The sequence below is a fragment of the Mirounga leonina genome, unplaced genomic scaffold, assembly GCF_011800145.1.
Source record: "Mirounga leonina isolate KUSES-001 unplaced genomic scaffold, KU_Mleo_1.0 Mir_173, whole genome shotgun sequence".
Taxonomy (NCBI): Eukaryota; Metazoa; Chordata; class Mammalia; order Carnivora; family Phocidae; genus Mirounga; species Mirounga leonina.
This window is the reverse complement of record NW_023270447.1, coordinates 18509284-18526885: the sequence shown is the minus strand read 5'-3', so window position 1 is coordinate 18526885 and position 17602 is coordinate 18509284. Positions and strand designations below refer to the sequence as shown.

General features: G+C 36.9%; 1 protein-coding gene across 9 annotated transcripts in view; it reads right to left on the bottom strand.

Moving 5' to 3' along the window:
- HFM1 (helicase for meiosis 1) overlaps positions 1 to 15208 on the bottom strand; it is a 111692-nt gene extending 96484 nt beyond the window's left edge. For 5 of the 9 annotated variants that reach the window (XM_035018055.1, XM_035018058.1, XM_035018059.1 and 2 more), the window contains exons 1-3: positions 11954 to 13591; positions 7807 to 7919; positions 6244 to 6556 (exon numbers count right to left, since the gene is read on the bottom strand). In XM_035018055.1, coding sequence (XP_034873946.1) covers positions 6244 to 6556; positions 7807 to 7919; positions 11954 to 12024 — 497 coding nt within the window. In that variant the 5' untranslated portion in view covers positions 12025 to 13591. Of the gene's footprint in view, positions 1 to 6243; positions 6557 to 7806; positions 10153 to 11953; positions 13592 to 15137 lie in introns of those variants that run through there. The other 4 variants (XM_035018054.1, XM_035018060.1, XM_035018062.1 and 1 more) reach the window with 4 other exon arrangements.
- Between the last annotated feature and the right edge of the window lie 2394 nt (positions 15209 to 17602).

The window sequence follows — 17602 nt, the reverse complement described above, 5'->3', positions numbered from 1 at the left end:
ACAAATAAAATAAAATAAAAAATAAAGTTCCTAATACAACACTTGTGCCTTACAAAGTAAGTAATAAGGATGACAGAAGATATCAGTCTTAAAGAATTCTATAAGAAATGACATCCAAACAAGTATTGTGCAAATACAGAACACTTTCTTAATTATTTTTACTATTAATTTTTAATGACATGTTTCTATATAAGAAAGCAGGAGTCGGGCGCCTGGGTGGCTCAGTTGGTTGAGCGACTGCCTTTGGCTCAGGTCGCGATCCTGGAGTCCCTGGATCGAGTCCCGCATCGGGCTCCCTGCTCAGCGGGGAGCCTGCTTCTCCCTCTGACCCTCCCCCCTCTCATGTGCTCTCTCTCTCTCATTCTCTGTCTCAAATAAATAAATAAAATCTTAAAAAAAAAAAAAAAAAGAAAGCAGGAGTCTTTAAAAACACTATAGAATGAGAAATACACTTTAGAACAAACTGTAGGGTTGCATTCTCCAATGCCAGCAGTTCTATCTTTCAGAAAATTCAAAAGCAGATGATTAGCCTTGGATAATATAGTAGAATCTGATTATGAAATGGTATTGAGGACAAGAAAAACAACTTATGCCACAGGATGACTCCTTGCTATATGCTGTCATATAGGTTAAAAGCATGGCCTTTGGAAACAGACAAACCTGGGTTTAAATCCAAAGCTTCTCCACTTTCTAGCTGTGTGACTTCAGAGTTTGAAATAAGTTTTGTGAACTATAATAATATTATCCATGTGCTAGTTACCTAAATTCTCTGGACCTCAGATTCTTCCTAGTTCCTCTGGAACTCCCACTCCATAAACTCCCCTATGTCCTCAACTTCTTTCACTGATTGTTACAGTTACTTCCTGGTCTTAACAAAAATATTGCATTGCCCTAAAAAACTCTTGCTTCTTAAACTTAAGTGGAAATTGTTAATTTTTCCACATCCAATGTACTTGAGGATTGAGTCTGTGCCTTCTCCAACCCAAATCTACATCGTTATTCTTCCGTTCTCTTATAGAAGTATCTGTGCCGACTAGTTAAAGCACCTTGTAACCCTCCTCATGGCATATATCACATATCAACTTCTGGTCACTTTAGAATCTTTTCCTCTCAATTCCAAATTCAGCCACCTCTGCATTACTTCAACTTCACATAGATGAGCTGTTCAAAATCCTCCTCCCGTCCATTTCTTAGGCATTCATCTACAGTGGCTTTCTCCTTCAAACAATCTCATTCACCTATTCTCTCATCTTAAACACTGTCATTATCTAGAACTCCTCCTCCTCTCAAATCAATCATTCCAATATATCATTCTCTGACCACAGCCTCTTATCCTTATAGCTTGTTTACACAAGTTACCAATGAGGTCAAAAAACAAATTTACTGTAATGAACCTCTTTATTTTCTCCCAAACTATCTTCCCTTCTCTTTTCTTATCTACCTTTAATGGACTTAGATCCCATGGACTATCTTTTTGACCACTCTTTTACTAGTATTCCAAACTCCAATTCCTCTTTATCCTTTTAACATCCTTATCTTGCAAAACCTCAACCCTATATGAATCTATCTACTTTTTAAAATAGTTGCAGCCAGGCAGGGGAACACTACTGGAAAAAGCAGTTAGGTAGATGATACAACACTCTGAACAATAAATTGAGAGTCATCATCAGCAAGATTGCAGACACAAGATCATATACCAAAATCAATTGCTGATGTCTATACACTTGCAATGTACAATCTGAAAAAAATTTTTAATTACATTTATAAAACAAAAAGAATAAAATACTTAGAAATAAACTTAACAAAATAAGTTTGACTTGTCCACTAAAAATCTAACATCATTGAAAGAAATTAAAGAAAATCTAAACAAATGGAAAGATAGCCCATGTTCATAGACTAGAAGACTTAATGGTATTAAGATGGCAATACTCCTCAAGTTGATCTACAGATTCAACACCATCCCCATCAAAATCACAGCTGGCTTTGCAGAAATTTACCAGTTTATCATAACATTCATATGAAAATGCAAAGAACCCAGAGAAGCCAAAAAAAAAAAAAAATCTTGAAAAAAGGAACAAAATTGGAGGACTCACACATTCTGATTTAAAACTTTACAACAAAGCTACAGCAATCAAGACAGTGTGGGATATGTACTTATGCAAAGCATAAGGGGAGATATATTGGTCAATGGAATAGAATTGAGAGTCCAGAAATAAACCTTTATTTAGTAGATAAATTCCTAGTTAGTATAATAGGAAATATACATTTGGTCTTTGTTCCCAGTACCTGGCACAGAGCTCCTAAAACCCTTGGAATTTCCTGTGTGATAGTAGTGATAAAAAGCATCTTTTGTTATTCATGACAAACCTCTTTCAATCATACCTGAATTTATGCTAATAAAGTGACTCTTGTAGGACCCCTATATAGTCCAGGATGGGGGTTAACTGCCAGAAAAAAATAAACCCTAATTAGAGAAGGTTGAACTTTCAGCCTCATTTGTGACATCCAAGGTAGAAAGAGGAATGGAGATTGAGTTCAATCACCAATGGCCAATGATTTAATCAATCATGCCTACCTAATGAAACTACCATGAAGGAAAAACCCCTATATGACAGGGGGTTCAGAGAGCTTCAAAGGTTAACAGGGGTGCCTATGTGGCTCAGTCGGTTGACCATCAGACTCTTGATTTTGGCTCAGGTCATGATCTCAGGATCCTGGGATCAAGCCCCTGTCAGGCTCTGCACTCAGCATGGAGTCTGCTTGTCCCTCTCCCTCTGCTCCGCCCCGCCCCCAACTCGTGCACTCTCTCTCTCTCTAAAATAAATAAATATATAAAATCCTTAAAAAAATAGATCACAGACCTAAATATAAGAGCTAAAACAATATAAATCTTACAAGAAAATGCAGTAGTAAATCTTTATACAACCTTGGATTAAGCAATAATTTCTTGGATATGACACCAAAAGCCCAAGCAACAAAAGAAAAATTAGATAAACTGGACCTCATCAAAATTTAAAACTTTTGTGCTGCTCAGGACATTATCAAAAAAGTGAAAAACAGCACAGAGAATGGGAGAAATATTAGCAGATCATACGCTGATAAGAGACTTTTATCAGAACATATAAAGAACTCTTACAACTCAACAATAAAAAGACAGAAGACCCAATTAAAAAACAGGCAAAGGATTTGAACAGACATTACTCCGAAGGTAATACACAACTAGCCAATAGTTACATGAAAAGATGCCCAATAGATAAGTCATTAGGGAAATGCTAATCATATCCACTTCAGACCCACTGGGATGGCTACAATAAAAAAGATGAACAATAACAACTGCTGACAAGGATGTAGAGAAATTGGAACCCTCACATTTTGCTTGTAGGATTATAAGGTGGTGCAGTTATTTTGGAAAATAATTTGGCAGTTTCTCAAAAAAGTTAAGTATATGGTTACCATATGACCCAGCAATTCCAATTCTAGGTACAACTCCAAAAGAATTTAAAAAATATATTCACACAAAAACTTGTACATGAATGTTCACAGCAACATTATTAATAATAGCCAAAAAGTGGAAACAATTCAAATGCCCAACAATTAATAGATGGATAAACAAAATGTTGTATTGTCCACTCGATGGAATATTATTTGACCATAAAAAGAATGAAGTATTGATACACAACATAATATGGATAAACCTTGAAAACATTATGCTAAGTGAAAGAAGACAGACATAAAAGGCCAGACATTATATGATTCCACTTATATGAAAGTCTAGAATAGGTAAATCCATAGAAACAGAAAGATTAGCGGTTGCCAGGGGCTGGGGAGAGGGGAGGAGAATGAGGAGTTGGAAGAGGGGAGTGATCAATAATGAATATAGAGTTTCTTTTGGAGAGATGAAAATGTTTTAAAATTAGATAGTAGTGATGATTACACAACTCTGAATATTCTAAAAACCAATGAATTTTACACTTCAGAAGAGTGAATTTTATTTTTATTTGTTTTTTAATTTTTTTAGAAGAGTGAATTTTATATGTGTTATATCTCTTTTTTTATTGTTTGAGAGAATGAGTGTAAGCAGGGGGAGGGGCAGAGGGGGAGGAAGAGGGAGAGAATTTCAAGCAAACTCCATGCTGAGCAAGAAGCCCCATGCAGGGCTCAATCTCATGACCCTGAAATCATGACCTGAGCCAAAACCAAGAGTTGGACCCTTAACTGACTGAGCCACCCAGACACCCCGAGTAGTATCTTAATAGAACTGTTATAAAAAAATTAATGGACATCAACCTCAACTGGGCCCTTTAGAGTGCCCAACAGTCCTACCATTATTCTAACTGGATTGCTTTCCATTTTCTATAATCTCTTCCACTCTTCTCATACTTGCTCAATACCCCCACCTTTTCCCTCAAACTCCACAAATGACCTCACCTCTTATGTCACAGAGAAAACAAAATCTATCAATTAGATCGCTTCTGAATCTTTAAACCCATACATCCAGTTCTCTATTTGGACAATTTATAGGTACTCAAACTCAACATGTCTTTGGATGTCATTCTGGCTCAAGTCAGAAAACTAGGGATCACGTGTCATATCTAATAATCATTTAGGTCCTATGGGATTCTATCTCATAAATCACTCTGAACTCTCTCATTTCTGCTACCACAGTCTGCTACATCAGTCTCCCATTCTCTCTCACCTAAATTAATAAAAAAACCTTCTAAGTGACCTTTCACAATGTATTTTAGCTCCTTCTAACTCATCTTACTGATGCCAAAATAGACTTTGAATTAAAAAATATGTAATTTTACTCCTCTACTTAAAATGCAGAACCTTAGAACACTAGCTCTCAAACTTTAGTGTGCATAACAATCATCTAGAAAAATTGTTAAAAATGACAATTCCTGGGTCCCCTCCCCATCTTTATCTAGACTATGATTCAACAGGCCTAAGGTAGGACCCAGGAATCCAAATTTCTAACAAGTACTCCAGGTGATTCTGATACAGTGGGTCCACAGGCCACAATTTAAGAACAGTGCCTCAAGAAAAAGCACAAAGTTCATCATGGCCTACATGATTCTGAATGACTTGACCTCTCCAAACCTTACCTCTCCACATTCTCTCTGATTTTACACAAAAGGAAATTTTCTAGGAATAGGCCAAGCTCTGTGCTACTTTAGGTCTTTTGCACTTACTATTCCTTCCGCCTGGAACACTCCTTTATTTGTCCTTAGTTTAATTCTATTCCTCCTTAAGGTTAAGTTTTTTGTGTGGTTGTTTTTTTTTTTAAAGATTTTATTTATTTATTTGTGAGAGAAAGAGCATGAGAGAGAAAAAGCACAAGAGGGTGGAGGGTCAGAGAGAGAAGCAAACTCCCCACTGAGCAGGGAGCCTGATGAAGGACTCGATCCTGGGATGCTGGGATCATGACCTGAACTGAAGGCAGACCCCAGGCGCCCCAAGGCTAAGTTTAAATACCATTTCTTCAGGAAAGCCCTCCCTGATGCTCCAGAACAGATTAGGTCCCCATGTGATATGTTGTAATAGCAATTCTCAAAGGATGGTTGCGACTCTTTCAGAGAGTTCGTAGGATCAAAACAATTTTCATAATATTACTAAAGCATTGTTTGCTTTCTAAATTTTTTCAGTTTTTATTTTTTTTAAGATTTTATTTATTTATTTGACAGAGAGAGAGATAAAAAGCACAAGCAAAGGGAGAAGCAGAGGGAGAGGGAGAAGCAGGCTCTCTGTCGAGCAGAGAGCCTGACGTGGGTGGGGCTCAATCCCAAGACCCTGGGATCATGACCTGAGCTGAAGGAAGACGCTTAATCCACTGAGCCACCCAGGTGCCCCTCAGTTTTGATTTCTAATATTGATAGACATAACCCACATACATAAAAACTGTTGGGAATCCTCAATAATTTTTAAGTGTAAAGGGTTCTGACAATAAAAAGTTTGAAAAGTTTGAGACCCTTTGCTCTAACTATATACTTCATCAAAATAATTGTTGTACTATAAAGTATTTAATCAATTATTTTTAGTTGTCTTTCCCCCATTAAGTTGTAGCTCTCTGAAGGCAAGAACCTATGACTAGAATCCCAGAGTTAACAGAGCATCTGGTATACAGTAAACCTTATTTGTTGTTGATGTTTTTCTCATTAGATTCTATCCTACTTCATACAGTTAGACATACCATAAATATTCAACTTTATTACTGAATATTCTGTATTTCATTTAATTAATTACCTTTTTCGGAAGGCTGATATGCTCTCTCCTTTATCTTCTGCAAAATTAACTAATTTTGTATTATCTGGAATACTGTTCTCAGGTGCTATCTCACTGCCAATGTGATTTTTGTATTTCTGAGAAGAACCATATGTCAGCTTGCCAGGAACATGTGATAAGTCATTGTTACCTGCTCCTCCTAAATTCAGATCACCTGCTTCATATTTATTTGAGGAAAAGGCAAATTGGAATTTTTGTGTTCGTGAAATATAATTTGTGTTTTCGTTAGTTATCTTTAAACTTGATGGTAACATTTTTGGCCTCTCTTCCTGACCTACAAAAATGGAATATATTAATTAATATATATTCTCCACGAAAATAAATTTTCAAAATGACCATGAAAAATTTAATAAAAATTTTCAAAACAGTTTACCTAGGTAAACATGAAAGTTATTCATACAATAACAAGATAATCTGTAACACCATATACGGTTTTGAACTATAGGTGATTGGTACTGCTATTGTACATTATATCAGTGAAGGGCACTCGAATTAATTAAGAATTATTGAAATTTATATAAAACCTACATCATAAAATAGGTTTAATTTCTGACCCACAGAAATAACCATAATCATATCTTTTAAGTATTTTATCTACTACAAATGATATAATTATACAATTAGGAGGATTTGAAAATTTATATAACCAATTTACACACAGAAATACAATGACCAATCATACAAAATGTTACTCAATTTGATTCAGTATTAAAATATATGATACAAAGCTTTTAACTTTATAATATTGCTTCTAAAATCAAGATAAAAGAATGCTTTCATCAGGGTGACAAAATTTTAAAGGTTTCTTTACAGAGACTTTATAAGCATCTTTGAGAGGTTGGGAGGAATCTGGAGCTATTGTTAGGGCTTAAATTTGTTTTACCATCTATGTATATACATATATATATGTATATATATATAGTGTATATAAGCTTGTGTATTCTATATATTATTGGTATATACGAGAATATAAATAATGCATATTTTCATGAATAAAATACATACAAATTACAAAGTTTAATAAGATAACATATATGAATTACCACCAAATTTAAAAATCAAAATTTTATCAACAATATCACATAAGATCACATAGATTGTTTGAATGTGCTTGTCTTTAACTTCATAAAAATGGTACCAAACTATATATAATATTCTGCCCCTTGTTTTTTTTTAGGAATGTGGTTTCCTAAGCCAGGGGATCCTACCTTTAGTAAAAGGCAAGACAAAAACTAAATGGCAATGACAATTTTAATAATAAGAGGAAACAAATTCATACAACAATAAAACATGTTTGTAATAGTGTACTGTATACATATAGTATGCTTATGTATGTGTATGTATGTATGGAGAGGAAAAATGTTTTTGATTTTAAGATTTGGTGAGCACTATTTTGAGTAAAATAAATCTCTATCATTTTATTCCATTAAAATAAAGGAATTAACACTTTAATGTGTTACTAGATTTTTTACATTAACATGAGCTGCACAGGTTTAACTTCATAACAAATATGTAATCGTTTACCTAACAGTTTATGACTTCCTATTTCCTCCTCTAATGCCTGAGTATCTGGAATTTCTGAAATCAACGGAGCAGGTGGGAGAAACCAATCCAATGATTTTTCATTGTCTGGATAGCTATATAAAATATAAAAGGGTGAATATATATGTTAATAAAGTTACATCAGAAAATATTTATTAATTAAACATTACTCAGTTATAGACTCTTAGATAAACATCCTATAAATTAATTTTCTATGGTGACTTTGATGTATCTCCCTACAGGGCAGGGTTCTCAATCTTTTTTCCCTTGTGTGTCATAGGATTAATGACACTGCTATGTGAGATATGCTACCTAAATAATGGCTATAACTCCGTCTCTTTTTCTCCAATTCAAACACTTGTGACAAGAATCTTAAATCTGCTTCAATATAAAAAAAGGTAGTAAATCATCTGAAACGTTAGCATCTTTACTATCACAAGTAACAAATTACTTATGACACATCTCACAACTAATCATGGGTCATCAGTGTGTAAATGACACCACTACTGGTATTCTCCAGAGTATTCCTAAAACATTATTACAAATTAATGTCCTAACCCAAATACTCTTGATCCAGAACCACCTACAAACCACAGAAAATCCAAGAAACCAGTTGAAACTGACACTTTGTAAACTTACAGTAGTTGTTGAGAATTTTGCCACCCTGTTGGCATTGTGAACTACCTCTCCTTATCTTTCAGCTATGATCCTATTAACATATAATGTTTTAATGTTTCCTTTTCAATGAAAATTGATTTGCCCTTCATTAGAACAAAAAGATAAGTATTAGGTGACAGGAAGTAAACTTAAGAAGAGCCCCACATACACTGTCTATGCCAAGTGGCAAGGATTTTATGATTTGTTTTTTAATCTCTTCATTTAAGATTTTAAACTCTGAAAAGTGAGAGACCCAGTCTTTTACTTTACTGCCTTTCGTAGCACATAACTCATAGCTATGACAGCTATGTTTTTCAAATCAAAAATCTACAACACATTATTTGACAATGTCTGACAGACTGTCTGATAATAGGCCAAAGCATTTGAAATTTGGGACTGTCAAAGGGTCCCCAAGATCACCCCAGAGCTGATGATTCCCTGGGCTGATTCAAAGGACTCAACATATAGTCCTATTTGTGACTATGAGGCAAAGTCCAGGGGAAACCAGGCACAAGCTTCCAAAACTTCCTCTCCCAGTACAGTAACACAGGACATCTTTAATTCCCTCAGCAACAAGCTGTAACAACATGTGTGAAGTGTTGTCAATGAGGGAGCTCATTAGAGACTCAATGCCCAGGGTTGTTACTGGGGACTAATCATGTAGGCATCCCCTGTCTAGCACATAACTAAATTCTAGATTCCCAAAAGAAAAGCAGATATTCGGCATAAACCATATTATCTGTATAAACAGTTAAGGCAGTGGGCCATTCCTATCAGTTAATGGTGGGAACTTTCCTAAAGTTCTCACTCCAGCCAAGGGCCATTCTTACAAGCCAGGCCTTTTCGAGAACAGCAGTTTAGGCCTGACGTAGTAACTCTTCTACACAGAGACTATTTCAGGAAATCTAAAAAAGATACAAAAAGCACACATCTAATTCTATTATTCAGCATCGCCATAAAATCAAATCTCCCTTATGATTTTTCCTATTTTCCAGAGGTGTCATCATTCTCTCAGCCATCTAGAATTCAAATTATAGCATAATCTTTTACCTACTATATCCAGACATATACCAGGTCTTACTGCATCTTCTTTGTAATGATTCTTGAATTCATTTCCTTGTATTTCCACTGTCACTATTCCAATCAAAGCTCTAATCAATTTATGTCTGGTTAAGAACAATAGCATCTTAACTGGCCTCACTGCCTCTGGCTTTCTCTAATATATTTTACACACTCCTATCACATTAATTTAGAATTGTTTTCATCATAATTATATTCCATTCAAAATACTTCAGTGGCTTCCAAACAATGTCAAACATCCAAATGGCCTTAGGTTACCTTACAGTTGTAACTCTCCTACACTACTTACCTTACAGTCCAGGCCAAAGTGAACTACTTGCATACCAAATATATAATACATTCTGTCCCTCCTCATCTTTGTTCAAAAATATTTCCTTTACTCTGATTGCCACTATACATGACCCTATCCTATATCTACCTATAGAAGTTCCACTGTTTCATTCCTTCATTAATCTATTCAACAATTATTTACTGAGAACTATTTTCCAGGAACTGTTCTAGCCACTAGAGCTTACGTTCATTCAAAATCAAGCTTAAATCCTTCCCTCTTCTTTTTTTTTTTTTAAGTTTTTATTTTTTTATTTTTATTTTTATTTTTTTTTTTTAAGATTTTATTTATTTATTTGAGAGAGAGAATGAGAGGCAGAGAGCATGAGAGGGAAGCGGGTCAGAGGGAGAAGCAGACTCCCCGCTGAGCAGGGAGCCCGATGTGGGACTCGATCCCGGGACTCCAGGATCATGACCTGAGCCGAAGGCAGTCGCCCAACCAACTGAGCCACCCAGGCGCCCCCATCCTTCCCTCTTCTTAAGTACTATTTGAACCTATAATATTTATCACAGTTCTCTTATACTGTGTGTCTGTATGTAGATAATATGTATATATTATATATTATATATAGATAATAGAAAGATTGATGATAGATCAGTCTGCTACCATCCCCAGATCATAAACACATAAGGGTTTGTTTCTAGTTCCATTCATATCTATAATACTTAGCACAGTGCTTTACATAATTAGACATATTAGTCAATAAATGTTTGTTGATTCAGTTCTATGGCTTTTAACACATAGTCACGTCCAAGATCCTTATTCTGGCACTTAACATCCACCACAATCTATCCTCAGTTTACTTTTCTAATTTTATGTCCCACTGTTTCTCCTTTATGAATCTTCTATTCCAGGAAACTTCTCTATATACTATCTCCTACAAGTACTGCGAATTGTCCCACCTCCATTCTTTTTTCTTGCTGTTAAACTCTGCCTTCAAATGGCCTCTTCTCTCTGCTTATTAAAATTATCATATCCTTCAAAGTCTCCTGAAGTCTCTTTCCCCACTACCATAAAGCCTAACCTGATCAGTCTGTACCAGGTCTCCCTCCAAATCTGAAATTTGATTGCATGAATGTATGCTTATCATTTCCTTCACACCTTTTTTTAACTCTGTATTGTTAGAAAGGCAACCATATGTTGCAATTTGCCCAGGCCAGTCCTGATTAACACATGTTGTGCAAATTGGATGCACTCTTTCACTCTCAAAGTATCCAAGTCTGGATGATTAATTACATAATTATGTTATTTATTAATGACCTTTCCATATGTGTGCTTAATCTCCTCAAATAGATTTTAAGTTCTTTTGAAGTAAAAGTCTGTTTCATCCTTCTTATATCCCTTTATGCATTCAATCAATATCTGAATTAATATTTGAATGAATGAAAAAATTAATGAAGCAATAAATATTTTACTCAATGCTTCCTTTTTTAAAAAAAGGATAATACAGGGTTGCCAGCTGGGCTTGTGAGTTGGAGCCCCACATTGGGTGTAGAGATTACTTAAAAATAAAATCTTAAAAAAAAAAAGATAATACAATAGAATACATAGAAAACTTAGAATTGAGAACAATTTACATGTGAAAATCCAAAAACCTGTATTTAATGGATTATTCTCTGTTCTTACTTCCTCTGGTGCCGCATCTTTATTTCCACCCCTACTTACTTCCTGCCTACAATGAATCTGCCCATCACACTCGGTGTTTGGCACACTGCCCATTCTGTTTCCAAAAGGTGCCATCACTCCTTGTCCATGGCTACTGTTTGACCATTACTTCAAGTATTTACCTTGGCCAAAAATAATTTGAACAAACCAGAAACGTAAATAAATGAAAGCCAAATAAGCAAGAGTCTACTCTATTTTTTAAGTTATAACATTTAACATGTTAAACTTCAGTTACTCCCTCGTATCTGAATTCCATGTTTACCAGCTATATACCTGAAACATCATTTTGTTGATCCCTCATTTTTATTTGTATATTTCTAGAGAGAAAATTAAAACTCCTTAAAAATAAAAAATCTCTAAAACAATATACTCTGTTATCATTCTTTAAGGCAGACTTACTTTTCAGCTTCATCTTGTTTTTCAAAAAACAAAGTATCCAAAGAAAACAAGGAGTCATTTGATTTCAGCATTGTTAAAGACTGGATTGTGTCATAAATCTACCAAAATACAGAAAAAGTAGTTCATATTTTATTCATAAAGCTGTAGAAAAATATTTCTGGATACATAAACTATAATCATTAATCTCCTAGAATAACCACAGACTATCTTTCCAGCTGCATCTTCTGCAGCTTCCTCCAAAGTGCCTCAATATTCAAATACATTATTCTCTTTTCTCCACTAAATCATGCATATTCACATCTGTACCCCTCTCTTCATACTGCACCATTGCTTAGAATGTGTTTTCTTCCATTTATTCTCTACCTGGCAGATCCCTACACATCCTTCATGTATAGGTCAAATGTCATTTCTTCTTCAAAGGCTTCTCTGAGTTTGTCCTGTTCTCCAAGGCAGAATTAATCACTCCTTTTGGGCTCTTAATACTTTGTTCATACCATTATTTTTGATTTAGGATAATGCATTTTATCACGAATGTGTGTGTCTCTAACAATATGTCAGATACATATACAGAGGTTTGCTTCAAAATAAATGGAGACAGGTAAAGGGATACTGATGAAACAAGACTGGCAATGAGTTGATAATTGCTAAAGCTATATAATAGGTACATGGAGTTCATTATAATGTCCTGTCAATTTTGTATATATGTTTGAACTTTTCCAAAATAAAAAATTTTTGCAAGTTTAACATATATATGTGTGTTTACATTCATATTACATAACATGTATATAGAAATGCTCACATTCTTTTTTAAAAAGACAGTTTTTACATTCATAGATGGTCTCTAAATATAAAGGATAAAAACATTCAGCATTGGCCATATGAGAATATAATAAAATTCTAGGGCTGAACAAAGCCTCAAGTTTGACAGGAGACTGAAGAACCATTTCTACAGACACATGCATTGTTCCATTCACATTGCCATTCTTTCCCTTGCATAACAACACTACATCTCAATTTTTTTTCTAAATTCTGAAACATGATAAAAAATTCTATATGACAAAACAAGAAATAGATGCACAAATCATAAAACATAAGTCACATTTCTATTTATTCTGTGATAGTTAATACATTGCAAATCTTTCCTTAGGATAGAAACTAAAATGAAAGAAACTATATGAGTGCCATCTTGTGGAGAAATCCATACTATCAAGTCAGATTATGTCCCTTCAATTTTGAGTCCTCCCTGATGTGGGGATGAGATACATGTGGGAGTATGTGAGGGAGGGAGGAATGTTTCTACATGCACCCCTTGACAAAATACTACCGGTAAGAGGGCTGGATCTATGTATATCTTAGGACTGTTCTTAGTTATCCAGACGCTGTAGGAATTTTCATTGTTTTAGTTATTGAGTTTTTCTCCCTTCCATCTGTTTAACTTAATTGCCCTCTTTTTTTTAAATTTATTAATCACTTAGTCACCAACAAAAAGAAATGGTGAAATTGAAACATATTAGCATGGTTCTATAAATGTCTAAAACAACTTACTATACTAAATAATAGAAACCTAGGGGCGCCTGGGTGGCTCAGTCGGTTAAGCGACTGCCTTCGGCTCAGGTCATGATCCTGGAGTCCTGGGATCGAGTCCCGCATCGGGCTCCCTGCTCCGCGGGAAGCCTGCTTCTCCCTCTCCCCCTCCCCCTGCTTGTGTTCCCTCTCTCGCTGTGTCTCTCTCTGTCAAATAAATAAATAAAATCTTTAAAAAATAAATAAATAAATAAATAAATAAATAAATAAATAAATAAATAAATAAATAAATAATAGAAACCTAACATAACAGGGTGAGAGACAGAAGGGAGCCATTCAGAAATATGCTAAAGGAGTCTTTAACATCTTTATCTAAGTAAACAATTTCAGAACTTGAAAATAATTACCTGATAAAGTATAAATGAAAATGCTAATCATGTTGCTATACTATCCAAAAAGTAACAAATAGGGGCACCTGGGTGGCTCAGTAGTGGGCTAAGCCGCTGACTCTTGATTTGGACTCCCGATCTCAGGGTCCTGAGATGGAAGGCGGTGGTCCGCACTCAGCGAGGAGTCGGCTTGAGATTCTCTCTCTGCCCCTCCATTATCCCCCCTTCCTTCACTGGCAGGGGCTCTCTCTCAAAATAAATAAATCACTTTTTAGAAAGTAACAAACAAAATGTTCCCTTCCTCATCTTAGGAAAACTATATAATTTTAAGCAGCAAAGACAGTTTTCAAAATTAAAACTCATTGGACCACTTTTATATGGCTTTGCTACCTCAGAATTTAAGTAGAAAACTGTGTGACTACATAATTTCTTGTCTGTTGAGATGGCCTGCGCTTTATCTAATTATCTTAGTGACAATTTAGCATTTTCGTATCTTCTATGATGTTTATTATATAAATTTTTCTGATCTATTAGTCCTTCCTTACGACTTGTACTCTCAGAAATAAACTCCTTATTTCAAAAGTGCCGAAACCCAGATATAAAGTATTGATTTGCCAGAAATCGGTAGTGAGTGGAAGCCGAGACCAACATTCACTCGAAAAACCACCACAAAGACCGCAGGGAATTTGACACGGTAAGAGAAGAAATAAGCAAATTACCCCTAGTCTCCGAGCTTCGGACGGGGGGGGGGGGTTGCCCTAGGGGCGGGGGGCGGGGCCTATCTCCATCGCCTTCCCTAGGGTACCCCGGGGCAAGCCGGGAACCGAATCCGGGCCTGAGGCAAAAATACCCTCCGGATTCCTGGGGAATTCCCGAATTCCAAGCAAAAGCCACCCCACACTCCCAGGAGCAAGGGAGAAGCCTTCGGGACCCGCATGTGGCCCGCGCCCCGAGCGCTGGGCCGGTCGCTCCTCCCCTGACATCTCGTTCCCACCGCTGGAAAACAACGTGGTTACAGTACACGCACGCCCCACCTGCAATCGCTCAGGGAGCCAGACACACCTAGAAATAAACACAAGGGGTCCGGGAACGGCCAAAACCCAAACCCGAGTCAGCCAGCTCCGTCAGCTCCGCGGGCCGCCGTCCTCCCGCCAGCCCCACCCGCGCGAGCGGCCGCCCCGCCCCGAGCGCCTCAGGCCTCGCCCCGCTTCTGACAGAAACGCTCTGAGGACCCGCGCGGCTCGGGCCGGGGCGGGCTGTCCTCAACTCACCGCGCCCGTCCGCCCTCCCGACCGCAGCTCGGCGCCGAAGCTCGACCACCGCCCGGAAGGGCGGCTGTCCCCGCCTCCCCGCGGGATCCCGGGTCTCCGGCCCCAACTTCCCCCCACTGGACGTCCGGCCCGGCCCCCCTCCTCACCCGGCAGCGGGACTCCTAGTTCTCGCAGCCGAGCGCCTATTCACCGGCCCCTCCGAGGACACCACTCCCCACCCCCCAGCCTGGCTAAGCGAGCTCCAAGCAATGGATCGGCGGGGTCTCCGACCTCTCCCTTCCCGCTTCACCTTTTTTCCTCCAAAAGTTGCTAATTAGGTTTGAATGTATTGCTTTCCCGGTATACTGTGGCCTCTTCTCATTAAATAAAGCCCTTAATCCTTCCCCCAGCGCCTGGTAACTTCTATGCTACTTGCCCTATGAATTTGCCTATTCCAGGTTACTCATGTAAGTGGAGTCATACAGTATTTGTCCTGTGCCTGGCTTAGTTCATTCAGCATGTCTTCAAAGTTCATCATTAGTAGCATATATTTGAATTTCATTCTTCTTTAAAGTTGAATATTCCATTGTGTGTATGTACTACATTTTGTTTAGCCATTTGTCTGTGGATAGGCATTTGTGTTGAAATAAACAGTGAGGTACAAATATCTTGAGTCCCTGCTTTCAGTTCTTTAGATATATACGTAGGAGTGCAATTGCTGAGTTATATGGTAATTCTAAGTTAAACCTTTTGAAAAACCACCAGTTTTTCACAGCTGCTGTATCACTTTGCACTCCCACTAATTAATGCAAGAGGGCCCAAATTTCTCCACATCCTTGCCAGCAAGTTATTTTCCATTTTTAAAAAAAATTATAGCCATCCTATTAGATGTGAAGTAACATCTCATTGTGGTTTTGGTTTTCATTTCCCTAAAGACTAATGATATCTTTTAATGTGCTTAATGGCCATTTTGAATATCTTCTTTGGAGAACTATCTATTCAAATCCTGTGCCAATTTTTTGTTATGTATCTTTTTATTATTGAATTGTAGGAGTTTTAAATATATATATGTTATGGGTATTTGTCCCTTATCAGACATAAGATTTGTAAACATTTTCTCCCATTTAGTAGGTTGTCTTTTTGTTCTCTTGATAGTATCCTTTGATGCACAAAAATTCTTACCAATTTTTTTTCTTTTGCTGCCTGTGCTTTTGGTGTTATATCCATGAAGTCATTGCCAAATCCTATGCCATAAAGATTTTCTGCAATGTTTTCTTCTAAGAGTTTTATAGGTTTAGCTCTTAAGTTTAGGTCTTTGATCCATTTTGGTCCAGTAGACCAACAAATTTTATTCATGTGGATTAGGGTTACTAGAGGGGCCCATTTCAAATAAAAGAGTTGAGGGGGGACATAGTTTTGTCTGGAAGGACTGGAAGAACTTGAGAGACAAATAATAGGTGTTCATAACACAAGAACAAAATATATTTCTGCTAATACAACTGATGCCATTGGTTCTGGCTCAAAAATTACCATAACCAATTTTTTTTCTACTTTGTAACCTCCACTCTGTTTAAATTCTGATCAAGAGGAATTGATTTTGAAAAGTCAGTACTTATGGCTCTAGAGCAGGTGGAACCAAGAAATGTTTCAGGACTATTTTTCTCTGGGTGACAGCCAGAAATGTGTTGTGCTATTGTCAGAATTGGAAAAGAAAAGGTAAAGAGATCATTTGGGAGAATCTGAAAATTGTAGAATTAATGTCTGAGAAAAGGAAAGAGAAGGGAAGGGAAGAGAGAGGTAGGGGAAGAAAGGAAACAAATGTAGTCTGGTATGATGGTATCCTTGGGGAGAAAGAAAACGTTAGGGAGTCATGCACAATTCTGTATAGGAGAATCCAATGCTATCTATGCATTTAGTAGGTGCATAACTAGCAAAGTGACAAATGAATGAAGACCAAATCGATGGATAATTGCTCTTTAGGGAAAGATTTATTAAGTCTCAGTGTAACCAAGAAAATAGTAAACATAAATTGATTAGAAAGTAATTCCTTTTGTGCCTGGGTGGCTCGTTGGTTAAGTATCTGCCTTCGACTCAGGTCATGTTCCCAGGGTCCTGGGATCAAGTCCCGCATTGGGCTCCCTGCTCTGCAAGGAGTCTGCTTCTCCCTCTGCCCTTCCTCCCACTTGTTCTCTCAATCTCTCTCTCTCTTTCTCTCTCAAATAAATAAAATATTTAAAATTTTTTAAATTAAAAAAAGAATAATTCCTTGACTGCAGCTGCTAAGGAGTATGTTTAATGATGATGTACAAGACCCTAGTACCCGTATTTCAGATTTGTTTGTTTTTCAGCAGAAATTGACTCGTCCAGCTAAAATGAATTTAAAATATCTTTGGTTCTCCAAGCCAAGACTGTTGATTCTAATGGGACTGTCAGGCAGGGTGCTCCAATTAGACCCTGAACCAAAGCATCCCATTGACACGGCCAGC